Raw genomic sequence first — 27,600 nt, 5'->3', positions numbered from 1 at the left:
ATAGCTCAGTTTCGTTTCTTTTTATGGCTGAGTAATATTCCATTGTATATATGTGCCACATCTTCTTTATCCATTCATCCGATGATGGACACTTAGGTTGTTTCCAGCTCCAGGCTATTGTGAATAGAGCTGCAATGAACATTTTGGTACATGTCTCTTTTTGAATTATGGTTTTCTCAGGGTATATGCCTAGTAGTGGGATTGCTGGGTCATATGGTAGTTCTATTTTTAGTTTTTTAAGGAACCTCCATACTGTTCTCCATAGTGGCTGTACCAATTCACATTCCCACCAGCAGTGCAAGAGTGTTCCCTTTTCTCCACACCCTCTCCAGCATTTATTGTTTCTAGATTTCTTGATGATGGCCATTCTGACTGGTGTGAGATGATATCTCATTGTAGTTTTGATTTGCATTTCTCTAATGATTAATGATGTTGAGCATTCTTTCATGTGTTTGTTGGCAGTCTGTATATCTTCTTTGGAGAAATGCCTATTTAAGTCTTCTGCCCATTTTTGGATTGGGTTGTTTGTTTTTTTGCTATTGAGCTGCATGAGCTGTTTATAAATTTTGGAGATTAATCCTTTGTCAGTTGCTTCATTTGCAAATATTTTCTCCCATTCTGAGGGTTGTCTTTTGGTCTTGTTTATGGTTTCCTTTGCTGTGCAAAAGCTTTGAAGTTTCATTAGGTCCCATTTGTTTATCTTTGTTTTTATTTCCACTTCTCTAGGAGGTGGGTGCAAAAGGATCTTGCTGTGATTTATGTCATAGAGTGTTCTACCTATGTTTTCCTCTAAGAGTTTGATAGTTTCTGGCCTTACATTTAGGTCTTTAATCCATTTTGAGCTTATTTTTGTGTATGGTGTTAGGGAATGATCTAATCTCATACTTTTACATGTCCCTGTCCAGTTTTCCCAGCACCACTTATTGAAGAGGCTGTCCTTTCTCCACTGTACATTCCTGCCTCCTTTATCAAAGATAAGTTGGCCATATGTGCGTGGGTTTATCTCTGGGCTTTCTATCCTGATCCATTGATCTATCTTTCTGTTTTTATGCCAGTACCACACTGTCTTAATTACTGTAGCTTTGTAGTATAGTCTGAAGTCAGGCAGCCTGATTCCTCCAGCTCCGTTTTTCGTTCTCAAGATTGCTTTGGCTATTCGGGGTCTTTTGTTTTTCCAAACAAATTTTGAAATTTTTTGTTCTACTTCTGTGAAAAATGCCAGTGGTAGTTTGATAGGGATTGCATTGAATCTGTAGATTGCTTTGGGTAGTAGAGTCATTTTCACAATATTGATTCTTCCAATCCAGGAGCATGGTATATCTCTCCATCTATTTATATCATCTTTAATTTCTTTCATCAGTGTCTTATAATTTTCTGCATACAGGTCTTTTGTCTCCTTAGGTAGGTTTATTCCTAGATATTTTATTCTTTTTGTTGCAATGGTAAATGGGAGTGTTTTCTTGATTTCATTTTCAGATTTTTCATCATTAGTGTACAGGAATGCCAGAGATTTCTGTGCATTAATTTTGTATCCTGCTACTTTACCAAATTCATTGATTAGCTCTAGTAGTTTTTCGGTAGCATCTTTAGGATTCTCTATGTATAGTATCATGTCATCTGCAAACAGTGACAGCTTTACTTCTTCTTTTCCAATTTGGATTCCTTTTATTTCCTTTTCTTCTCTGATTGCTGTGGCTAAAACTTCCAAAACTATGTTGAATAAGAGTGGTGAGAGTGGGCAGCCTTGTCTTGTTCCTGATCTTAGTGGAAATGGTTTCAGTTTTTCACCATTGAGGACAATGTTGGCTGTGGGTTTGTCATATATGGCCTTTATTATGTTGAGGAAAGTTCCCTCTATGCCTACTTTCTGCAGGGTTTTTATCATAAATGGGTGTTGAATTTTGTCGAAAGCTTTCTCTGCATCTATTGAGATGATCATATGGTTTTTCTCCTTCAACTTGTTAATATGGTGTATCACATTGATTGATTTGCGTATATTGAAGAATCCTTGCATTCCTGGAATAAACCCCACTTGATCATGGTGTATGATCCTTTTAATGTGCTGTTGGATTCTGTTTGCTAGTATTTTGTTGAGGATTTTTGCATCTATGTTCATCAGTGATATTGGCCTGTAGTTTTCTTTCTTTGTGACATCCTTGCCTGGTTTTGGTATCAAGGTGATGGTGGCCTCGTAGAATGAGTTTGGGAGTGTTCCTTCCTCTGATATTGTTTGGAAGAGTTTGAGAAGGATGGGTGTTAGCTCTTCTCTAAATGTTTGATAGAATTCGCCTGTGAAGCCATCTGGTCCTGGGCTTTTGTTTGATGGAAGATTTTTAATCACAGTTTCAATTTCAGTGCTTGTGATTGGTCTATTCATATTTTCTATTTCTTCCTGAGTCAGTCTTGGTAGGTTGTGCATTTCTAAGAATTTGTCCATTTCTTCCAGGTTGTCCATTTTATTGGCATAGAGTTGCTTATAGTAATCTCTCATGATCTTTTGTATTTCTGCAGTGTCAGTTGTTACTTCTCCTTTTTCATTTCTAATTCTACTGATTTGAGTCTTCTCCCTTCTTTTCTTGATGAGTCTGGCTAATGGTTTGTCAATTTTGTTTATCTTATCAAAGAACCAGCTTTTAGTTTGGTTGATCTTTGCTATCGTTTCCTTCATTTCTTTTTCATTTATTTCTGATCTGATCTTTATGATTTCTTTCCTTCTGCTAACTTTGGGGTTTTTTTGTTCTTCTTTCTCTAATTGCTTTAGGTGCAGGGTCAGGTTGTTTACTCGAGATGTTTCCTGTTTCTTAAGGTGGGATTGTATTGCTATAAACTTCCCCCTTAGAACTGCTTTTGCTGCGTCCCATAGGTTTTGGGTCGTCGTGTCTCCATTGTCATTTGTTTCTAGGTATTTTTTAATTTCCTCTTTGATTTCTTCAGTGATCACTTCGTTACTGAGTAGTGTATTGTTTAGCCTCCATGTGTTTGTATTTTTTACAGATCTTTTCCTGTAATTGATGTCTAGTCTCATAGCATTGTGGTCGGAAAAGATACTTGATACAATTTCAATTTTCTTAAATTTACCAAGGCTTGATTTGTGACCCAAGATATGATCTATCCTGGAGAATGTTCCATGAGCACTTGAGAAAAATGTGTATTCTGTTGTTTTTGGATGGAATGTCCTATAAATATCAACTAAGTCCATCTTGTTTAATGTATCATTTAAAGCTTGTGTTTCCTTATTTATTTTCATTTTGGATGATCTGTCCATTGGTGAAAGTGGGGTGTTAAAGTCCCCTACTATGATTGTGTTACTGTCGATTTCCCCTTTTATGGCTGTTAGTATTTGCCTTATGTATTGAGGTGCTCCTATGTTGGGTGCATAAATATTTACAATTGTTATATCTTCTTCTTGGATCGATCCCTTTATCGTTATGTAGTGTCCTTCTTTGTCTCTTCTAATAGTCTTTATTTTAAAGTCTATTTTGTCTGATATAAGAATTGCTACTCCAGCTTTCTTTTGATTTCCATTTGCATGGAATATCTTTTTCCATCCCCTTATTTTCAATCTGTATGTGTCTCTAGGTCTGAAGTGGGTCTCTTGTAGACAGCATATATATGGGTCTTGTTTTTGTATCCATTCAGCCACTCTGTGTCTTTTGGTGGGAGCATTTAGTCCATTTACATTTAAGGTAATTATTGATATGTATGTTCCTATTCCCATTTCCTTAATGGCTTTGGGTTCGTTATTGTAGGTATAGTCCTTCTGTTGTGTTTCTTGCCTAGAGAAGTTCCTTTAGCATTTGTTGTAAAGCTGGTTTGGTGGTGCTGAACTCTCTCAGCTTTTGCTTGTCTGTAAACGTTTTAATTTCTCCATCAAATCTGAATGAGATCCTTGCTGGGTAGAGTAATCTTGGTTGCAGGTTTCTCTCCTTCATCACTTTAATTATGTCCTGCCACTCCCTTCTGGCTTGTAGAGTTTCTGCTGAGAGATCAGCTGTTAACCTGATGGGGATTCCCTTGTGTGTTATTTGTTGTTTTTCCCTTGCTGCTTTTAATATGATTTCTTTGTGTTTAATTTTTGACAGTTTGATTAATATGTGTCTTGGCGTATTTCTTCTTGGATTTATTCTGTATGGGACTCTCTGTGCCTCCTGGACTTGATTAACTATTTCCTTTCCCATATTAGGGAAGTTTTCAACTATAATCTCTTCAAATGTTTTCTCAGTCCCTTTCTTTTTCTCTTCTTCTTCTGGAACCCCTATAATTCGAATGTTGGTGCGTTTAATGTTGTCCCAGAGGTCTCTGAGACTGTCCTCTGTTCTTTTCATTCTTTTTTCTTTATTTTGCTCTGCAGCAGTTATTTCCACTATTTTATCTTCCACCTCACTTATCCGTTCTTCTGCCTCAGTTATTCTGCTATTGATCCCATCTAGAGTATTTTTCATTTCATTTATTGTGTTTTTAATCGATGCTTGATTCATCTTTAGTTCTTCTAGGTCCTTGTTAACTGTTTCTTGCATATTGTCTATTCTATTTCCAAGATTTTGGATCTGGGAAATAGAATCTTGGATCAGCTTTACTATCATTATTCTGAATTCTTTTTCAGGTAGACTGCCTATTACCTCTTCATTTGTTAGGTCTGGTAGGTTTTTATCTTGCTCCTTCACCTGCTGTGTGTTTTTCTGCTTTCTCATTTTGCTTATGTTACTGTGTTTGGGGTCTCCTTTTTGCAGGCTGCAGATTTGTAGTTCCCGTTGTTTTTGGTGTCTGTCCCCCGTGGCTAAGGTTGTTTCAGTAGGTTGTGTAGGCTTCCTGGTGGGGGGGACTAATGCCTGTGTTCTGGTGGTTGAAGCTCGATCTTGTCTTTCTGGTGGACAGGTCCACGTCTGGTGGTGTGTTTTGGGGTGCCTGTGGCCTTATTATGTTTTTAGGTAGCCTCTCTGCTAATGGGTGGGGTTGTGTTCCTGCCTTGCTAGTTGCTTGGCATAGGGTGACCAGCACTGTAGCTTGCTGGTCGTTGACTGAAGCTGGGTGCTGGTGTTGAGATGGAGATCCCTGGGAGATTTTCGCTGCTTGATATTATGTGGAGCTGGGAGGTCTCTTGTGGACCCGTGTCCTGAAGTTGGCTCTCCCACTTCAGAGGCACAGCACTAACTCCTGGCTGCAGCACCAAGAGCCTTTCATCCACCCGGCTCAGAATAACAGTGAGAAAAAGTAGAAAGAAATAATTAGTAGAAGAAAGAAAGAGAGATTGAAAGAAAGGAAGAAGGGAAGTAAGGAAGGAAGGAAGGAAGAAAGAAAGAAAGGAGGGAGGGAGGAAGGATGGAAAGAAAGGAAAGAAAGGAGGGAGGGAGGGAGGAATGAAAGCAAAAGGAAGAGTGAATGGAAGAAGAGAGGGAGGGAGGGAGGAAGGAAAGAAAGAAGGAAAGACAGGAGGGAGGGAGGGAGGGAGGAAGGAAAGAAAAAGAAAGTGGAAAGAAGAAGGGTGGGAGGGAGGGAGGGATGGAGGAAAGAAAAAGAAAGAAGGAAAGGAGGAGCGGAGGGAGGGAGGGAGGAAGGGAAGGGAGAAAAAAAGAAAGAGCAGGTAAAGTAAAATAGAATAAAGTATGAAATATAGTAGCGTTATTAAAATTAAAAAGTAATTATTGAAAAAAAACACGGACCGAAAGAACCCTGGGACATATGGTGGAAGCAAAGCTATACAGAGAGAATCTTACACAGAAGATTACACATACACATTCACAAAAAGAGAGCAGGGGGAAAAATCAAAAATCTTGCTCTCCAAGTCCACCTCCTCGATTTGGGATAATTCGTTGTAAAAAGAGGAAAAGGGCGAAAAGTCTGAAATCTTGCTAAGTCCACCTCCTTAATTTGAGATAATTCGTTGTAAAAAGAGGAAAAAAAAGCGGGGGGGGAAGTCTTAAATCTTGTCCTCAAGGTCCACTTCCTCAATTTGGGATGATTCGCTGTCCATTCATGCACTCCACAGACGCAGGGCACATCAAATGGACCGTGGAGCTTTAATCCGCTGCCTCGGAGGCTGCACAGAGAGATTTCCCTGTCTCTGCTCTCACAGCTCCCGGGTCTCAGCCTTGGACCTGGCCCCGCCTCTGCGCGTAGGTCGCCGGAGGGCGTCCGTTCTTCGCTCAGACAGGACGGGTTTAAAGGAGCCGCTGATTCGGGGGCTCTGGCTCACTCAGGCAGAGGGGAGGGAGGGGAATGCCCTCTCCTCGCGCACCAGGCAACAAAAGGGAAAAAAGTCTCTTGCCTCTCCGGTAGCTCCAGACCCTTTCCCCGGACTCCCTCCGGGCTAGCACTAACCCCTTCAGGCTCTCTTCCTGCCGCCAGCCCCAGTCCTCTCCCTGCGCTCCGACTGAAAGCCGATACCCGAGCCTCAGCTCCCAGCCCCGCCCGCCCTGGCGGCCGAGCAGACAAGTCTCTCGGGCTGGTGTGTGCCTGAGGGCACCGATCCTCTGTGCCAAAATCTCTCTGCTTTGCCCTCCACACCCCTGTTGCTGTGCTCTCCTCCGCTACTCCGAAGCTTTCCCCCTCCGCCACCTGCAGTCTCCGCCCTCGAAGGGGCTTGTAGTGTGTAGAAACCTTCCCTCCTTCACGGCTCCCTCCCACTGGTGCAGGTCCCGTCCATATCCTATTGTCTCTGTTTATTCTTTTTTTCTTTTGACCTACCCAGGTATGTGGGGAGTTTCTTGCCTTTTGGGGGGTCTGAGGTCTTCTGTCAGCGTTCAGTAGGTGTTCTGTTGGAGTTGTTCCACGTGTAGATGAATTTCTGATGTATCTGTGGGGAGGAAGGTGATCTCCGCGTCTTACTCTTCCGCCATCTTCCTCCCTCCCTCTATATAGCCTTTTAAAATGGACTAATTTGAGGTCTTCTGAGTGCACGTGAATGAGCAAAATGTAGGTTCAGCAAAGATTAGCATAGCATGTTCATGACTCAATCCCCTCAGGTGACTTATCATACAGCTGAACATAGTTGGTCAACACGTTGTTTTGAGCATCTTTTTTTTCTTTTTAGCTGTAAATTGTTTAATTTCTACCTCTAATGGACCACTGAAATACTCAGAGGAAGCAGAAAGTAGACTGAATTTCAATTACAAATGAGGAGCATCAAAATAAATCCATAAATTCACCTCAAGATTCTCTTCACCAGATCTCTATGTTGTGTTCATTTTATCAGACTACTCATATTACTTATTTAGTAGCTGTTACTTAAAAAACAAAGTTAGAGAGAAAAAACACTGGAATAGTAATAATATTAAATTTAGTTTTACATACATTGGAGTAAGCACCAAAAACACTCATAATGTACTATTCATGGAAATATTCTAGCAAATGCAGGCTAAAAAAACACCATTATTTCATTTTAAAAGTAAAATGTTAAGAATTCCAAATATCATCTCACAAGCAGTTATTTAATGCCATAATACATTACTAAATTTTAATCTATTAATACTTCCTGGGCTTCCCTGGTGGCACAGTGGTTGAGAATCTGCCTGCCAATGCAGGGGACAAGGGTTCGAGTCCTGGTCTGGGAAGATCCCACATGCCGTGGAGCAACTGGGCCCGTGAGCCACAGCTACTGAGCCTGCGCATCTGGAGCCTGTGCTCCGCAACAAGAGAGGCCGAGAGAGTGAGAGGCCCGCGCACCGTGATGAAGAGTGGCCCCCGCTCGCCGCAACTAGAGAAAGCCCTCCCACAGAAACGAATACCCAACACAGCCAAAAAAAAAAAAAAAAAAAAAAAAAAAAAAACCTTCCTTATATGTATTTCAAACATCATATGATGTTACATATGAATACTAAAGACTGTACTTAAAATAAAACTTATAAAACAATCAATGCAAATTAACTTCTTTATCTTACACCAATGCAAGAAGGATACTTAAAACTCTGCCTAGAGAATATGAATTACTATTAAAGGGAATTAAGAGTCAAGAAAGGTTAGGAAACGTTGCTATAACATTGCTGAGGTTTTTGATCATTTTAAACCCAGAAAAGTTTCAATTAATGATGGAGGAAGTAAGTCACTGATTTTTATACTGCCAAGTGAAATGCAGCAAGCTAGAATAACTGGTTAGTTTTATTAAGGTATCTTATTAAGATGGCTTATTAAGCTACTCACTATTGTTTTCATAGGGCTTTAGGCTGATACTAAACTTTAAAATGTAGGATTCTTTTCTTCCTAACTTTCATAAAAGTCATATATAATTAGCACTGAATGAAATTTTCTAATGTCAACATTTCAAATTTTGATTAACAGGGAATACAAATCAATCTTATTCAAGTTTAATTCAAAAGACTGGCAACATCCTTTGGGAGACTAGTAGAGATAATATATCAAGGAACTTTCAAACTTTAGACTAAGCCAGGGGCCTACAAAGTAAAAGTAATATTCAACTTATTAAGCTGGAATCATCACAGTAATTTTCTCTATCTGATTTATCTTTGATTCATAAATACCATATATTCTCAAATTGAAATCAACACTTAGGGTCTAGAATACAATCATGATCCTACTGTAGATAGATACAATAACCCAGCTACTCAGATGATTGAAATAAAGACAAAGCAACAATTGACAAAACTGGTGCAGGTAATGACCGTAAAGTAAGAAACAGAAATTCAGACAGTGGTAGATTTTTGGGACAGTATATAATTAAAAACCTGGTCAATTTCCATAGGATGGGAAGAACCACAGTTGTTCAGCTCCATTATATGACTAACATTTCTGAACATGAAACACCATTCAGTATAAATCATACACACTAGGGTAACTCAGTAAGTTGTTCTTACTTTCGAATGAGGGTAAACTAGAAGTGTCCTCTTAGAGTGTCTTTTTCATATTCTATAGAGTATTCAGCACTACATCTAGGGTAGGTGAATGGGGCACTCAATTCAGATGAACAATTTAAAGAGGTGTAAAAAATCTCATTATCAGGATAAATATTTAAATGCAATATTCAAAAAAATCAAAATTAACACAAAAACTCCATGATAAACAAAATATCAAAATTTAAATAAAGGATCAGTACCCTAGTCTAATATTGATAAAATCTCTAAGGCAAAACTTCTTTACATTATAGTGAGTTTCTTTAAAAGATGAATTTTGATAAAAGGTTGAATGATTTAGGTCTATCTTCTATCATTTACATAAGCACAGAATATTTGAGTAAGAAAAATTTCTAGAGTAAATTTTAATAATAAATCCCTAAATATTGTTTGAAGGCACCTGACATCTTAAATCCCCATGTCTAAGCCCTCTCTGATTTTTAAGCTCTGAACTCTCTGGTATATGCTAAGCAAGTTTCCCCAAACTAGACTGACTGACTTTAGTGCCAAAGTAGCTTCTTTTAACTCATTACATGGCTGATGAATGGTCTTTGCTTGAATTAATTACAGTGGGGGTTACAAGGTGGTGATTTTCTAATTCTATTATTCTATCTGTACTTGTTAACTGCCGTTCTCCTTTACAAAAGAGATTCTTCCTTTCCATCTTCCATCTTTCTTTTTAAAGTATCTTTATAAACCCTAGATGTAACAATTAAGGATTCTATAGTCAAATACAGTTCTTCTTTTGAAGCATACATTATCCCAATTTGGTCTATGGGAACTTTGTCAAGCTGCTCCTGTGCCCTTTCTACATGACTCTTATTAGTCTCTGAGTACTTTCCTCCTTTCTGGCACAAAATGATAATCCAGACTCACTGTAGTTTCCATGCTCCAAACCTAGGAGCTTTGGTACTCTTTAATAGGAAATGTATTCAGAAACTAAAATCTGGGTGTTAGGTGTATCCCTTCCTTCTAAAGCCTTTTCAATGAATAGAGCTAAGGAAAAATATACATTTTTAAAAGCATGAATTCATATTGATAGTTTCAATTCAAATTGAATATTACAGTTGCTTTTTTCTAATGTCATCTATTTTACAGTGAAAATCTTGGCTCCTAATAATATTTATTTACATATTTCCTCAATCCAACAATATATAGAAAATAGTTTCAAAATTTTAATAATCAGTAGTACAACTAAGTATGAATATACTGAGCAAAGTTTAAGATTACTTTGCATTTCTTTTTGTCCTTAGAATATATGTCACTAATGATGTATATTCAGTCTGATAGTCAAAAGATATTTGAGTTAATTATTTTCTCTCTATAAGAATCTAACCAATCTGATATAGTTAGGTACATTGATTTCTATTTGTATTCACTTTCAGGGTTTGCTTTTTTAATCTTTTTCATTTGATTTTTTTTTTGTTTTGTTTTTGCAGTACGCGGGCCTCTCACTGTTGTGGTCTCTCCCGTTGCGGAGCACAGGCTCCGGACGCGCAGGCTCAGCGGCCACGGCTCACGGACCCAGCCGCTCCGCGGCATGTGGGATCCTCCCAGACCGGGGCACGAACCCACGTCCCCTGCCTCGGCAGGCGGACTCTCAACCACTGCGCCACCAGGGAAGCCCCTTTCATTTGATTTTAATTTCTGAATATTTAAAATATATACATGGTTCAACAGTCAAAACTATACAAAAAGGCAGTTAGAAAAGTTGCATTTCCATCCTATGCCTGCATCTCTTTCCCGTCTATCTCCAAAGGTAACTATTTTCATTAGTTTCTGGTTTATCCTTCCTGTTCCTTTTATTCTTATTTCTCACATAAAAGATAGCATATTATAAATAGTTGATTTTTTTCAGTTAGCGATATGTCCTGGATTTTTTTTCAGTTAGCAATATGTCAATTAATATTAGTTTACAGACATCTTCCTTACTTTTTTTTTTACAGTTGCATCATATCACGCTATGTGAATATTTGCCATAGTTTATTCAGCTACTCTGCTATTTGGGTTGTTTCCGTTTGCTATTAAAAGTAATACTGTAATTCTTACATTGTTTCATATTCAGGAGGTATATATTCAGGAGGGATTCCTAAAAGTGATTTTCTTTAGTCAAAGGATAAATGTAATTTTGTTAGATACCATCAAATTCTCCTCCATAGGGATTTTTACCATTTTGCATTCTCACTAGTAATATGTGAGAATGCACAGAATCCTCTTTACTTCCAGTTTCCAAGATCTATGTGGAGAATCACTTTTTCCAAAGTTACATGACATTTACATTATGTCTCTGAGGCTAAAATATTATTTTTCTAACTTACTATTTCTATTTCCAGAGAGGTAATTATAACTTTTTATCTAAAATGTATATTACAAGTAGAAGATATTCTTCAGTCAATGGCTTGCATTTATAGAGTGTATTATATTTTTCAAAGCACTTTTATGCACTTGCACCTTGTTTGATCTGCACAGCCATGCTTTGAAGTAGATAGGGCAAGTCTATCAGCTCCATCTTCTAGATGAGGAAACTGAGAAGAAACACAGTTTAATAACTTGTACACACCCAGTTAATGACAGGCAAGGGTCTGTTAGTTTACTGGTATTTCTATTAGATACTAAGTTGTCTCCTTTTTAACTATCAATTCTAGTATTTTATTATATGTTTGTGTCACTTATTGAAGTATTAGGAATACAGACTTATTCATTATACTTCACACATAGTAGAAATATGAAAGCTATTAATAAGTCAGGTTCATATTTTAAGCTTATTTTGGAAAATAAAGCTTAATTTATTTGGGTTTAGCTCAAGAATTTTATAAACTATAAAGTGCTATCCAAGTCTAATAATAAAATTTTGGAAAAATACCCCATATTTTAATTAAAAGTAAGATTCAGTTATGTAAGCATAAGTAACAAGTTAAATATAATGAATTACTTTTGAATATATATACAATTAGTATGAATTTATAAAATCTTAGAAAATCAAATGCAAAGTACCAAAAATGTAATTTCAAGACTGCATTGAAGCTCAAAGGCTTCCTTTGTACTAAACAATGAGTCTTTGCATTTTCTAAAAAAGGCAAGAAAAAAATTCTATTCCAATTATAAAATATTTTGGCCTAAATTTTTAATTATATTGATTCATCTTTGAGAATGGCAACATATATTTGTCCTATCAAGTGAGCTTCACGAAAACATTAACAGATGTTATAAATTGAGAGTCCTCAAACAAAACCTGTGAAATCAATGAGTGTAAATATAAACTCTGATTTTGGTCTCTTTTTCATAATGTAAACTGTTTTCCATAAAACACAATCTGTACGTTTGTCATTTATTTTTGAAGTTGAAAAATAACAAAAAGACTTTAGACCCACATATAAAAGGTACTCTTTTTATCCTTTTCTGAGACACTGACCTGCATACTCATTTAAAAATGAACACCACATCTTTACGTTATTAAATCTTTGTTTTGATCTATTAGTATTCACCAAAGTGCCATTTTATAAAACCTCACACTGAATAGACAAGGCTGGAGGTGACCATCTGCAGCTTTAGAGTCTGCGTTTGAATTGATGAAAAGAGCTTTGTGTTTTCATTGCCAAGTTTGATTCTTTCAGTCATTAGGCATTCCCCTCAGATCGCATCAATGAAGCCGTACTCTCTTACACCCATGTGTTAAATTCTCTTCTCCTCATGGTTTCCTTTGCCAGCTCTACTCAAGAATGACTATTGGGCCTTAGCCACATTCTTCTCACAGCTGTGTTAAAAAGAGCATCAGAAAGTCTTCTTAAAACCCATATGTGTATCTGGTCAGTTCTCTGTCTTAGGGTCACCTCACATTGTGGTGTGATTATACAGAGATTCATTCTTGTTCTTGAACTGTGCTACTCCCATCATTCTGGGAAAGATTAGGCCCTATAGTCAGTAGTAGAGAACTTCTTGGAAGACTGATGTGAAATACACATAGTTCAGAAGGCAGATTATTTTAAATTAAGGAAGAAGATGTTTCCAGATTTTAAATATGTTTATATGTTATTTTTACCATTATGTAGCTTGTCAAATGTAACATAAAGAGAAAGAACATATGCTTTCATTATGCTTTTAGGATACTGTTGTACGTGAAGGAAAAAGTCAAAGGATGATGATGTTCCAAGAACTATTAGTTTGTATGCTATAAATGCCAGAGCAATTTAAAAAATTAAAATTACTTAAGTTTAGAAAGTTCCAAAATGCTATTTATTATTTTTAGTTTTCACTTTTAATTAGTCTTTCTATAGAAACACCTGATGAAGTAATAATCTGTAGTAGCAAAACTATTCTTTTCTTTATACTTAGGTTAAGAACTGAAGGAAATAAACTGTTTCTGTTGAGTTGTTCAGGAATCTATAACAATCTAAGAAAGAAAGAAGATGGATTTAAGCTATATATGAATGGATTTAATCATTCATATTGCTATAGAATGATTTTTTTCTCTTTAAATGTAAATGATCAAGAATGAAGTTTATGTGTGGACATGGTTTATGATTTCACTATCAGACAGAGGTACTCTGAAATAAACAAGATTCTTTCATTCTATATTTAGAGGGCCAAATGTGCATTTGGGAAAAATCCCTTAGTGGGGGGATACAGTCAAACATGGAATAATGGGGAGAAATAATCAAACATGGAGTCTTAGAATCCAAGTAAAATTTATATTTCTACTTGCTCTTGGGTTCAATTTAGATTTTTCAATTATATTTTGGGAATAAAACCTATACCTAGTAAGGAAGTGTACATCAGATTTTAGATGAGAATATTGACAATTCATTAAAAAAACTCAGACCTTGATTTATATAAATATGCAGACATTTTCTATATCAACAGATAGATACATTATACCCATTCATCTGTGTGTTTAAGAGTAGAGAAAGCAAAAGAGGACGTTCCCAGTGAGTTATCAATGGGGTTGAGCAACATCCAGGCAGGAATAATGAAAACTTCTAAAAATCTAATTTCTACAATAGCTTCCTTTTTTCCTTTACTACAACAGCAGTATTCTAAAGTACACTAGTGGTTAGTGTTATTGTTACCTTTCCTAGGAAGTTCAAATCACTTTATATATCTCATTTTTATCAATTCTAAAAGTATTCTCAGGTAAGATAGTTCTCCTATCTTCACAGAAGTACCCTGGAAGCAAGGTTTAAACAGTTAAGAAGGTTTTAACTGGAGCTAAGAACAGAAGCAAGGAAAAGGGTACTGGTTAGAGCATACGACCACTCTAAGGAACTTACATTTCATACACATGTGTGAAAATCACATTAGAATGTCTCTGCGGTATAAGAACTCCTGTTGTATTTTTTTCAGCCTGTCAAGTTTCAGTTGAAGTGTACTTGATCATCGTTAAGTGGGTCCTATAATTTCCCTAAAATAACAGGAATTCTTATTTCTGACTTTCAATTACTGTAACACTGGGATTAATGAAAAACAACAAAAATTCCTGCATTTTATTTAGTCTTAAACCAAAACTGTATGACTCTCTCTCTTAATTTAACCCTTTTGTTCTTTTTCTCTCATTCCTCTCCATAGTGATCATCTGAAACATGTTTTATCTATCTTAGTAGGCTGAAATGTGTACTAGCCCAACTCTAGATCACCTATTGGAAGAAAGATTCTGAAATGAAGAAGCAAATCAAATGTAAGAAGCCATGTTGTAATTTAACGTTTTAGTCCCTACTTTCATGCTTTTTATGATTCACTCCATAAAGTTAACTATAAAAGGGAACTAATCAGGGACAGTGCAGATACTTAGGTTTAGAGAATCCCTTTTCTTCTTTAGCCTGGATCCTTCACTTTCCACTTCATTGGAATTTCTCAATTTTAATAATCCCACATTAATTCTTCCGTGGTAGAAAGAAATGAGCTAGACAATTAAAACTATGTTTCTTTTTCATGTCAAAGTGAGACATTCCTTGAAGATCAAGGTATAAGCCTCAATTCTTTAGTTTTTATAAAGAAATGAATATAATTATATCACCTATCAAACATGTAGGTATCTCTGTATATAATAAAAGCAGCTCTAAGAAAACCTACTTTATGTACTCAATGGATAAGAAAGGTGATCCACTATACAAATATATAATGGAATTAAATTTTTTATAAAATACATACTTGTTTGATAGAGTACAAGACTTGTATTTCATAAGTTAAATATGTATTTAATTAAAAAACATGTTATGATTAAAAACCCAGAACATTAAATTCTTAAAAAAACATATCATGTTCAAGAATAAAAATTAAGCATGCTAGATGCTTTACATTTTACAACAATTGTTTAGGAGGAATCTGAGTCCATCTTACATATATAAATGACCTACATATATAAATGACAATAAAGCTGTATCTAATTAGATCTAGATTTAGAAGATGCCTTCCAAAGCTGACTGGGGTGTTCAACTGTACATAAACTAGCACAAATAAATTAACTATTTGATTTATTATTTGCTGAGGTATGTATCATATTTCACAGAGCTTTTTGAATCTCAAACATAAAAAAGATTGAAGAATTTCCAGAAAAATTTTAAATCCTCTCATTTACTAATAATACTAATAAATCCAAGTCAACTTTCAACATTATATTAAATATTGATTTAAACCTTGTGCTGAGAATTTATGAAATGCATTTCTTGATTCCATCAACAAGTATTTACAAAGTGTTCAGATACATCTAGTACTGCTTTGCAACTTGTAGTCCAACCAAGAATTTAGAGGAAAAATATCAAGATAAAGTTGGCAAGAAGCAGAACAATTTTAATGAAAACATAATGTAATTATATAAAAAATTCACTGATGCTTTTCATATTAAACTATGTAAGACTATTTTAGCACAATTATTTTACTAATTATTAACCCTTATGGTTAATATCAGATTCTGGAAATAGCAACAAAACTACAAAGTTTAGTAAAGTCTTTTGATGAAAAATGTAGGTTTAAAAAAAAAAAAAAGAATAGCAGGCTTTTTTTTTTTTTTAAGTCAAGAAACTGTGGAAATGCTCTGTTCCCCTTCCCAGCACCCAGAGTCATCTACCCTGTTTTATAATTCAACCTGCAAACAGATTAAGCAGCTGAGTTTGTGAAAAGTATGTTTGCTCTACACTAAGGACCCTTGTGTGACACTATGGCGACTCCCCTGATACCTCGAAGAGAACTACAGACAGTTTTCACTCATCAGCAGGGAAACCAGGCTGAGAATTCATGATTTCTTTGTAACCTCAACTTCTTCATAGAAATCAGTATTTGGCCAACAGGCAGGAAAGACTTTTTATTAGCTTTACATGTTCTTTTCTTTTCTTTTCTTTCTGTCAATACCACTCAAAAGACACAGGATGCCCTATATTTCAAAAGGAAGTGTTTTATGCTGATCTTTGAAATTTTAATTATGCAATTAAAAATTAGAATGCGTGCAAATGTTAAGTAACAGATTTTTTTTAAAGCATAGAAAGAAAATTCTAAACAGTTGGTGAATTTTTTTTCTTGAAAATTTGTTAAAAGTTTACAATTTTTTCTTACATCTTTTAGTCCAATCTATTTATTATATAGTTATATTTTATGAGGAAACTTGAATAGTATCAGTGTAAATCTGGCCCACGGTTAAGATGATATGTGATAAAAGTTATTTCATTGTAAAACCTAGATCTTTGAGAGGTCTTCTAACCATATACGTCTGGTTGTAAATACTTTTATTTTAAGTAACTATGTGTAGCTTAAACATGTTAAATTTAGTAAAATACATTTAAAAATTCCTTTGGGAAACTTGCTCTAGGCCAGAAGAAGCATATCTTTAGATGGAAAGACAGAAGGAAAAGTATAGCACAAAGAATCAGATTTCATAACCTCTTATGATAAAAATCCTCATTTAGTGGATTGGTGTGTCAGTTTTCTCTTTAATAAATGAGGATTATGGATGGTCTGGGCAAAACTGTTAAAAGAAGTTTTTCTCACTCTTTAGCCTCCACATAACTCTCTGAAACCAAGTGCATCCAGGATCGGCAAAAGAGTGATCTAAAAAGCTAAATCACTATGTGCTCTTCTTCCACAAACATACACATTTTTAAAAGAGATGTACATAAGGAGAGTAATGCTTAACGTGAAGGAATGGATTTCCATTGGTGAAATTTTAGGCTTTATGATACCTGGGCCAAGAAGCTATTTTGGGGCAGTGAGGTCTGGCATTTACCACATTTTACTTTATAGGTGACTATCTGCTATAAACATTGGCTTGTTTATGGATGGTAATTCTGTACAACTTTCCTTTCCAAGTATATTCCTATAGGTTAAAAAATTCAAGAAAAATGTTAGACTCTCGAAGAAATAAAATATAAATTTAAAATTCTACAATTATTAGAAATAGTATATGATCTCTCTGTCTTATTACTGAAGATTTCAGGTATTTTAAATGTAATTAAACTTGATGGAAGTTGGTGGTTAGAACAAGGGTTAAAAGCTCATCACTAGCAAGTAAGAGATCCCAACTCTGAGGAGAGTGGAAGGAGTGGTGATGCCAGTGCCATACTCTTCTATGAAACTTGTGAGCTCTAGGTACTTGGCTGGGATAAAAAACTTTATCTAGGGCCTAAAGTACATCAGAGCACACCTGAAGTTTTCCTGTGTATTCCTGACCTGATCTGCTTTTATTTTATTCTGTCATTCTATTAAACTATTAAATTGTTCTAGTTCATATGTTCATAAGCATTTATGGAGCACCCACTTTACAGCAGGCATCTGTGCAAGTATTTGGAGGCAATGGGGATACAAAGGGGAATAGAACACTGTCTATGGCTTGGAAAAGCTCGATGATGAGTAATTTTACAGGGATTAGAGTAGATATACAAAGCAATTATAACATCTAGATGATTGAGACCTCTAATAAAGGTATGGACTAAGTATTATGAAAGAATTAAAGAATGAAAAAATAAAGAAGCATCATAGGGGTAACATTTGGACTGGAATTTAAGGAATAACAAAAATCTGGCCAGGTACTAAAAGAAAGGAATATGTTCTAAGAAGAAATAGCATGTGCAGAGATATTGTGGTAGGGGGCATGTGAGGAGATGCCACTAGAACAATGGCAGAAGGCCAATGATAGGCCTCCTATATCATGCTAAGTTGTTTAAACTTTAACTTGTAGGGGTTGAAGGGCTCCTGAAAGATTTCAAATAGGGAAATAATATAACCTGATTTCTGTTTTAGAAAAATTAACTCTGGTGGTGGTGAGGTAGATACACTTGAGAGAGCTAGAGGCAGGTAAACTAATTTTATGATTATTTCAATAGTCTAAAGGAATGATTATTTCAATAGTCATGAAGAATGATTAAGGACTGAATTAATGCAATTAACAAGGGAAGAGGTGGAGGGAATCAGGAGATATTTAGGCAGTAAACAACAGGGACTGATGGCAAAGTGAACGTGAATGATAATAAACAGTGAGGGTACTGAGCCCACGTGCCTAGAGCCCATGCTCCACAACAAGAGAAGCCCGCACACCGCAACAGAGTAGGCTCCACTCGTCGCAACTAGAGAAAGCCAATGCACAGCAACAAAGACCCAATGCAACCAAAAATAAATAAATTAAAAAAAAAAAAAAAAAAGAAACAGTGAGGGAACAAGGACAGTTCTGAAACTGTTGAGGACTAGGAAAGTCACATCAACTCTCCCTGTGAAGCCAATATAACTGTCCAAATTTTTTAATTGAAAAACTTTTCCTTCCAGGAGTTAAGCAACTTGCCCTAAATCTCACAGGTAATAGGTAGGAAAGCAGGGACTCAAACACAGGTCTGTCTGACTTGACCACAAAGCTTGTCTCTATCTTTTATGCTGCACTGAATCTCCTAGGATGAATATGTTTCTCATGAGGGAAAAGGGCAAAAGGCTCCAAGGAGAGAGGCCAACGTATATAAATGCATTAGTCCTGAAAAGGTAGTGCCCTTCTGAAGAATGAGATAGTGCAATATGAGTGAAATGACAAGAGAAGGAGGGACTATGCAACACGCATTGTTCTAAAAGCATCACATGTATTATCTCATCTAATTCTTACAACATTATGAAGTAGGTGTATTACTGTCCACATACTATTGCCCACATCAACGCAGTGTTTTAAAATGTCCTAGTTCACATACCTATGCATTCTGAATCCAGAGCCTGAGCTTTTAAATTACCATGTTGAAGATATATGAGCACCTTTACTTATTTTACCATGCTCACATATAAATTTTATGATAAAGTATAATTAGGAATGGGCCATTGAATTCAATAATTAGGAAATTACTGGTAATCTTAAGAAGAACAATTTAGTATAAGAGCTAGCCATAGTGTATTGAGTAGTAGAAGAGCAAATGGGAATTGAAAAACTAGAGGTAGTGAATACAGATCAGTTATTTAAGGAATTTGGTTGTGAAGGGAAAAGGGGAAATGTGGACCTTTTTAATTTAAATTTTAATTATTGCCTGGAATACTGACATATTTTCAAAGGACCTTCAAAAATAATTGCTAGTAATAGTGATTTCAGATTATATGGGGAATATTAATACCTAACAGAATACTAAAACCTGTTAATATCTAACAAAGTCTTATCAGTTGGCTTCCTGGAAGGTTATCATCTTATATCCAACAAAATAGGCTGATGCCCACATTAACTGTTAATGAAGATACACTGCACATTTGAGGGCAATTAAAGATGAAATATAGTGGATTAAATATGAAACAGAAAGCCTGATAATATTGCATCTAGGTCTGATTGCTAGAAATCAGAATAAAAGATTTAACATTTAAATTAAAATTTAACATTTAACTCTTGTAAATGACATAATTGTTGCACTTAAACTCTGTCCATGGATTGGTGCCATTTCCATTAAAAAGTCTTGATTTGTCTGTTGTTAAACGTGAAGAATAAGGACAATATAGTTAGTTTTTCAAAAGGTTAAACTTATTTAATTTAAAGTGTTATCTGAGAAATGTTATTTCTACTTCTTGGGGTACAAAGTTATTTCTTTTAAAAATAACAACAATAGCTGATGAGATCTAAAAAATAAAAGTTGACAACATTTCCAAATTTTTTTAGAAATCTAATTGCTCTCTGGGAAATACTGTTTTAGGGAATTTTAGTTATGTATAGAAATTAAAGGATTACAGGTAAAGAAAACTTTGAAATTTTTAAGTATTTGTATCCTTTAAGCAAATAGAGCTAAATCCGATCTTGACTGTCAAAAGTTACTGATTTGTAATTTACAATGAAATGAGATCTACCTAAATATCTATCTTGGGGTTCTTAGAATGTTAATATACTTTGTGAATAATCAGATACAGTTTTTGACTGAATATAAACTTAATCTTTAAACCTAAAAAAATATAATACCATAAATCATAAGATTCAAGGTACATATACTTTAAAGATTAATTCCTAATCTGTTTTAAAACAGTCTTGACTACATATTTACCTGATCTTGGGCTAGTAATCAAGATATAATTTCAGGGATGTTGAGGAAATGTTTCAGATGACTTATTTTCAAACAAAAAGTAGTGAGAAGTAAGAAACCTTGAAGTTAGCACTATTTTTCCGTACTGTAAAACTGAAAAAAAAAATTGTTAAGGAAGAAAGTACGTCTTAGAAATTGAATCCAATTAGGTGTGTGAATGATGTAATGCTGTTAACAATACATAAAAAAGGGCTCAGTTAAAATGACAAGTTCTATTACACTAAAGCTGCTTTAGAAAATTCTGCTACAGTGTTCAAGTCCCATAAATTAACAAGTGACTTCCTTGTCTGATAAGTTATTTGTTAATATTTTGCTATCTATCATTAAGGACTGACTGATTATGCAGCTTTATTTAAATTTTAATAAAAATGCAAAGATTATTGAAAATAAATATAATCATGTACTGTGAAAAGCTGTATTGAATACTTCAGAAAAACAACACAAGGAAATTAATTTCACTGTACTGGATTCTGTGTGCCTAGAGGTGTCAGATTGCAAGGTCATAGATGATTTCAGCTCAAGTAGGATTATTGTGAAGCTAAATGACTACAGTTGGTAACTTGACTGTCTCTTCCCCTTGCTAATTACCTATTACCTATGAACTGATTTTAATCATATGGCCTCCATGAACTCCTGAAGATCAATTATTCAATAAAAATAGTTTGCCCTAAATAGTAACCATGATTCACAAGTAAATGACTTTTTGACCCCAAATATAGATATGACAGGCCGTCTAAAAAAGTTCATTTGGCTCAATCCACTTTTGTCTTAAACTATTAACAGCATAAATAAATAACATTATTTAGTTGCCAAAAGAATGTGCTTTTGTTTTGTTTTGTTTCATGCTTTTGCAATAATGCAAGATCATTCTACTTACTTCTGAACTTTGTCATTGGCTGCTCGGGAGGCCTCTATGGTGTGCTGAAGCTCTAATTCCATGTTTGCTCGATCTGTCAGAGCTTGCTGCAGTTGGGTAGCTAGTTCATCATTTTGTTGTTGAGTGATGGAAACAATGTTCTCTCTATTTTTTAAAGCTTCTTCATAGGTATTAAGGGTATGGTTAAATTGATCCTTCAAATTTTCTTCTTGGGATAAAGATTTGTGTAAACTGAGAAAATATAAAAATAAATAATTTAAACATAAGTATGTAGGCTGAATGACCAATAAGCTATTTAACAAAAATCTCCAGTTAGAAATACCCATTTCTAAAAATCAATAAAGATAACTTAAATGGGTAAATAAAAATAATTTTTATATCACAATACTATACTTGATAATTATCCATTTCTCTGCTTCTAGGCTGAAAGTTACCCAGACAAATGATTATCTTTGCTACCAAAGCATACAAAAAGATGCTGCAGGATGTTAATTTAATTGTATCAGTGTAAATATTACATTGTTTTCTTTAAAAGGAATAGCAAAGAATTGGAGAATAAAGTATCTCTAGGTAAATAAAAGAATATAATGAGCTGACTGCAAAGAAGTGAGAAGAGAATGGGCATCAGTTTAGGAGATCCAGGGTCTATTCGGCTGAACACGTAATGAGAATGAATGAGATTTGTACAAATACTGATCAGCCTTATACACAGCATTTTCTACTTGTCACAACTGAGATATAAATGAAGTTAAAATCACAAGTCAACCTGCACAGAAATAATATGTATTCAGATATATTTTCTTTTTGTTAATGAATCTTATGCCAAATACATCCACTCATTAAGTCATACAGAGAAACAGCATATAAATTAAGACTAAATTAATGCAGAAGAAAATGCAGACAAATAGAATCTTAAAATGCTAAAGGTCAGATCTTTGATATGTCATTACACCTACCACCTGAGGTTATTTTGAAATGGCACCAAGCACCTCACTCAATTAAATAAAGACATTTTGAAAATATAAATATTTAATAATGGGAAATTTAAAATCCACACAGGAGATGTTCTTTTTTTATTAAATAAGATCATTTCAGTATATGCATACAAAAGAAATGTCGATGGGAGACTTGAAGTAAAACACCCTAACTATATAATACAGATTGATAATGTTGAAAAAAGTAATATAATTCTTAAAGCTGCAGAAAGCTGGTCAGGGAACTTTAACTCTGGCTGAATATCTAGTCTGGTACTTTATCTAAAACTTTTCAAACTAAAGTAATTATAAATTTCTTCTTTTTGCTTAAATAGCCTATAAGCCTCTCCAGGGTGCTCACTTTGGACAAGGTGTCACACAGAAATAAGATGGACTTGAGAAAGGGATAGTTAGCATACCAAAAGAAATCATGTCAGAATTCAATTTAGTCCCTAAGAAGAGAGATGCTGCTAAACTGTGGTCAAGTGATTACTATATATGAAATAAGAATGGTGTATAGTGCCAGATTTGCAGAGTGCAAAGAAAGTATCTTCCTTCATGGTTTTCGTCTTGTTATGTATCTAACCCTTATTTCATTCTTCTTGGTTCTTTCTACCAATTCATATGCTTAAAGACTCCTGTCTCTTGCTCATTTTCCTAATTCTTTCTCTGTTCTCTCATACTTTCTGCATTCTTCCAACTTCCAATTTCTTTCAATCTACTCTCTTTGTTTACCTGAAACACCCAAGAAAGAAAGAAACTAAAAACAAACAAAACAAAAAAACCTTTAAAAAGTCTATGCTCTTTACCTTTAAATATCAATTTCTTTTTTTTTTCTTTAATTTTTTGGCTGTGTCACACAGCATGTGGGAACTTAGTTCCCCGACCAGGGATTGAACCTGCGTCCCCCCGCATTGGAAGGCTGGAGTCTTAACCACTGGACCACCAGGGAAGTCCCTAATTACATTTTAAATTACGTAATTTGCACAAATCCAAAGTATTCAGCTTGACAAAATGTAAAGAATAAAATACAGAACAAATGCAGAACACTCCAGTACTCCCAGTTGATCCCCTTTCCAAAGGTAATCAATAGTCCAACCTCTATCAAGATTAATACTGCCTGTTTTTGAACTTTTTGTCTGACAATATTTTGCTTAACATAAAGTTTCTGAGATTCATCCTGTTGTTGTATGCAGTTCATTGTTTTTTATTCTATGAAGTATTCCATTACATAAATACATAGCAACTTATTTAACCATTCCACTGTTGCTGCTATGAATAATTCCTGTATGTGTCTTTTGATGGACCTAAGTACCCATTTCTTTTTGGCTTGTTTTTGTTTTATTTCCCCAGCTTTATTGAGATATAACTGACATAAGTACTCATTTCTGGAGCAGAATTCCTCCATAGGGTGTATATATGTTCAGATTTAGTAGATACTGCAAAGTTTCCCAAAGTGGTCATGCCGATTTATACTCACATCATCAACGGAGTTCCAGTTGCTCTGTATGCACCCGCAGAGTGGGATTGCGAGTCCTCTTAACTTCAGCCATTTTAATGGGGGTGCAGTGACATTTCATTCTCTTAATGTTGTCTTTTTTTTTTTTTTTTTTTTTTTTTTTGCCGTACACAGGCCTCTCACTGTTGTGGCCTCTCCCGTTGCGGAGCACAGGCTCCGGACACGCAGGCTCAGCGGCCATGGCTCACGGGCCCAGCTGCTCCGCGGCACGTGGGATCCTCCCGGACCGGGGCACAAACCCGTGTCCCCTGCATCGGCAGGCGGACTCCCAACCACTGCGCCACCAGGGAAGCCCTTAATGTTGTCTTTTGATGAATGTAAGTTCTTAACTTTAATGAAATCTAATTTATTATTATTCCATTAATGGCAGTGCTTTTTTGTGTCCAGTTAAAAAAATCATAGTCTGCCCTATTCTTTATATTTTTAATCTTACATATATGCTCCTCATTTATTATTTATTTATTTTAAAAGGGATTTTTATTTATTTATTTATTTTTGGCTGCATTGGGTCTCCGTTGCTGCACGTGGGCTTTCTCTAGCTGCGGCGAGCAGGGGTTACTCTTCATTGCAGTGTGTGGGCTTCAGTAGTTGTGGCACGTGGGCTCAGTAGTTGTGGCTCGTGGGCTCCAGAGCGCAGGCTCAGCGGTTGTGGTGCACGGGCTTAGTTGCTCTGTGGCAGGTGGGATCTTCTGGACCAGGGCTTGAACCCGTGTCCCCTGCATTGGCAGGCGGATTCTTAACCACTGTGCCAACAGGGAAGTCCTATGCTCTTCATTTAAAACTTGAAGTAGATCAGCATAGTTTGGGAATTCTGCATTTGTTTATGATACCTAAAACACTATCTAGTATATTATAACCAATTAAATATTAAGAATCAATGACAATTTTTAAAATCACACCATTATTAAAATTAATATTATCCCCATTTAATCCCCTAATCATTCATCATTTACTCGTTTTCTACCATTTAATTTAGTCTTTTCCTTTTTTTGGCAAATTTATACTACCTGATTTTAATTTTTCTCTCAGATGGACCTGTAACTGGGACCCTTAATTCTCAAGCTCAAAAAGCTACTATTCATTCAAAATACTTTGGAAACCTTTAAATTCCCATCAAGTCTTTCTCAGACTGAAGCAGTAGCTGGAGTGATCTCTTAAAAAGATAAATTAGATAACGTCACCCAAAATCCTGCAATAGCACCTCATCAAACTCAGAATATATCTCTGAAGATAACAAATTACATATTTTAACTCACTAAACCTCATAACAACTTAGGAAGGGAGTCTTATTAATATTACTTTTTTACTAATGAAGAAACTGAAACAAAGAGGTAAGTAATTTAATTAATCTCATACCCCTACCATAGCAGAGCCAGAACCTGGACACACATCATAGCCTCCTTCCTGGGCTGGAATCCTCCCCTACTTGCCATGGGCTACAAAGCCCTCTATCATCCGGCCTCTCTACCTACCACCTTTTAGCAGACATTCCATTTCTCAGGTACAGCAAGCTTTTCCTGCTTGAAGCATTTCTTTGAAATGCCTTTCCCTCCACGCTTCTATGTGATCAACTCCTACTCATTCACTAGGACTCAGCATAAATACTACTTTCTCAGATAAACCTTTTATGTCTCTTCAGTCTAAATTTTGATGTTCCCTCCTTGTTATTCTGTCTCATAGAACCTTTTTTCCTTCTTAGAACTTACAATACTTTGTAGTTTTTTTCAGTTTCATCATGTGATTTACTTCCCAATTCCAACGTATTAAATTACATAGGGCAATTTTATTTATGGGAAGAATGCATTCATAAATTTAATAAATCAAAATGTTTATAATTAGGGAAATTTTCTTATAGGAATAAAAGTGAAGTAGAGAGGATATATTCCCAGCATGTATAAATCTATAACCACTGAAGTGCATTTTTGTTTTAGTGATGCTTTTTCCCTCAGAAAGCTCTTCCTTAAATTGACAAGAGGGCCACATTGTTTAGCTTTCTTCAGAGTCATATCACATTTAACCTCTGTTCAAAGTTGATTGAGATGCATTGATTTTCAGATGCATTTTTTTGTATAGCAGTGGCATTACAATTTAATGGCACTTAAATGACATTGTATGGGAAAATATTTTAAGTTATAGTAAGAATAAATTATAAAACAACAGAAAAGCTGTTAAATCACTCTCAGAAATAGTGTGGCTCACACAATATTAACATAGGATGGTAACCATTCCTATTTATCATGAAGATAATGAAGTAATATAAAAAATTCAATTAACTCTTCCAGTTTTGAAATTATATAATTCTTAATGAATTAATTTTTCTAATTTAGTGTAGAAAGTGAGACTTTAAAAATATTTTTACTTAGTAATCTTTCATATAATCATAATTCGAATCCACATCAACTGTGACTATACATTATCTCTTAGGCTGCTCACCACATTGAGTCCAACAGCAGGCCAAGGTAGGAGATGCCATTCAATGGGTATTAGACCATTAAGTAGCATGTAATAGATTCCTTTCTGTAGTGGTTTCTGTCTTCATTTCAGTGTCTCCTGGTCTGTTCCCTCATGACTGTGATCCTGACTATTTTCCTGATCCCTAACTCTCTGTACTGCCTCAGCCGAAAATATATCGGAATTTTCAGGTTTATGACCCACTTTTACATTTTGCTTGTAGATATTTATGTTCCCCTCAACTTGTGTTTACCTGCTTGTTGAACTCTCTCTCAACTGTAACGTCACACATGGATTCATCTTATTCTTGCAAACTAGTACTTTTCCATCTATACCAAGTTTTGATGCTACTTTTCTTGGCTTCTTGCTTCCGCGATCAACTATTTCTTAAGTCCTTTCATGAGATCACTTTATTCACCATCCCACAATATGCACTTACACTTCTGTTTATGCTTCATTTATTTACAGTAATTGCTCAAGCATTCATGTGATCTATATATACTGTTTATTTTAATTGAATAAATATTATTGGATTAAAAATTTAGAGATGAGGTGTCACAGTATAGGCCAATAGTTCTTTTTTTAAAATTAAGTAATTAATTTTTGGCTGCGTTGGGTTTTCTTTGCTGTGTGTGGGCTTTCTTTAGTTGTGGTGAGTGAGGGCTACTCTTCGTTGCCGTGCGCGGGCTTCTCATTGTGGTGGCTCCTCTTGTTGCAGAGCACGGGCTTTAGGCATGCGGGCTTCAGTAGCTGTGTCACGCGGGCTCAGCAGTTGTGGCTTGCGGGCTCTAAAGTGCAGGATCAGTAGTTGTGGCGCATGAGATTGGTTGCTCCGAGGCATGTGGGATCTTCCCGGACCAGGGCTTGAACCCATGTCCCCTGCATTGACAGGCGGATTCTTAACCACTGTGTCACCAGGGAAGTCCCAGGGCAATAGTTCTTAACTAGGAGTAATTTTGTCCCTCAGGGACATCTTGTAACATCTGGAGACATTTTTCAGTGTTACAACTGGAGGCGGGGGATGCTACGAGCATTTAGTGAATAGAGGCCAGAAATGTTGCTAAACATCCTACATTGCAGAGGACAGACCCTCACAACAAAGAATTATCTAGTCTAATACGTCAAAAATGCTAAATCTGGTAAACGAAAAGATGTCAGATTTGGACTTTGAAGAAGTAGATTCAAATTTTAGTCTTGCTGTTCACTCTGTCTGACCTTGGGAAAAATACTTTATAACTTTAAGTATTAATTTCCTCAACTCTAAAACAATGAGAAAAATCTCACTGAGTTCACATGAGAACAAAATAAGGTGATCTACCTATGTGAAAATATCTGGCACAATCCCTGGTAAAAAACAAGCATTCATACATTGTATAATTTTTTAAGAAATAATTTATTTATAATTAATTCTGTATAAGATCTCATACAATAT

General features: G+C 35.5%; 1 protein-coding gene across 1 annotated transcript in view; it reads right to left on the bottom strand.

Moving 5' to 3' along the window:
* The window catches only part of MIPOL1 (mirror-image polydactyly 1), a gene marked incomplete at its 5' end in the record, with an annotated part of 262,383 nt that overhangs the window by 36,708 nt on the left and 198,075 nt on the right, over nt 1-27,600 (bottom strand). Inside the window, one exon of the mRNA XM_079699165.1 lies at nt 21,225-21,455. Coding sequence (XP_079555291.1) covers nt 21,225-21,455 — 231 coding nt within the window. The remainder of the gene's footprint in view (nt 1-21,224; nt 21,456-27,600) is intronic.

The sequence above is a fragment of the Hyperoodon ampullatus genome (assembly GCF_949752795.1).
Source record: "Hyperoodon ampullatus genome assembly, chromosome: 3".
Lineage (NCBI taxonomy): Eukaryota > Metazoa > Chordata > Mammalia > Artiodactyla > Ziphiidae > Hyperoodon > Hyperoodon ampullatus.
Note: the sequence above shows the minus strand (reverse complement) of the source record. Positions and strands in the feature narration are given on the sequence as shown.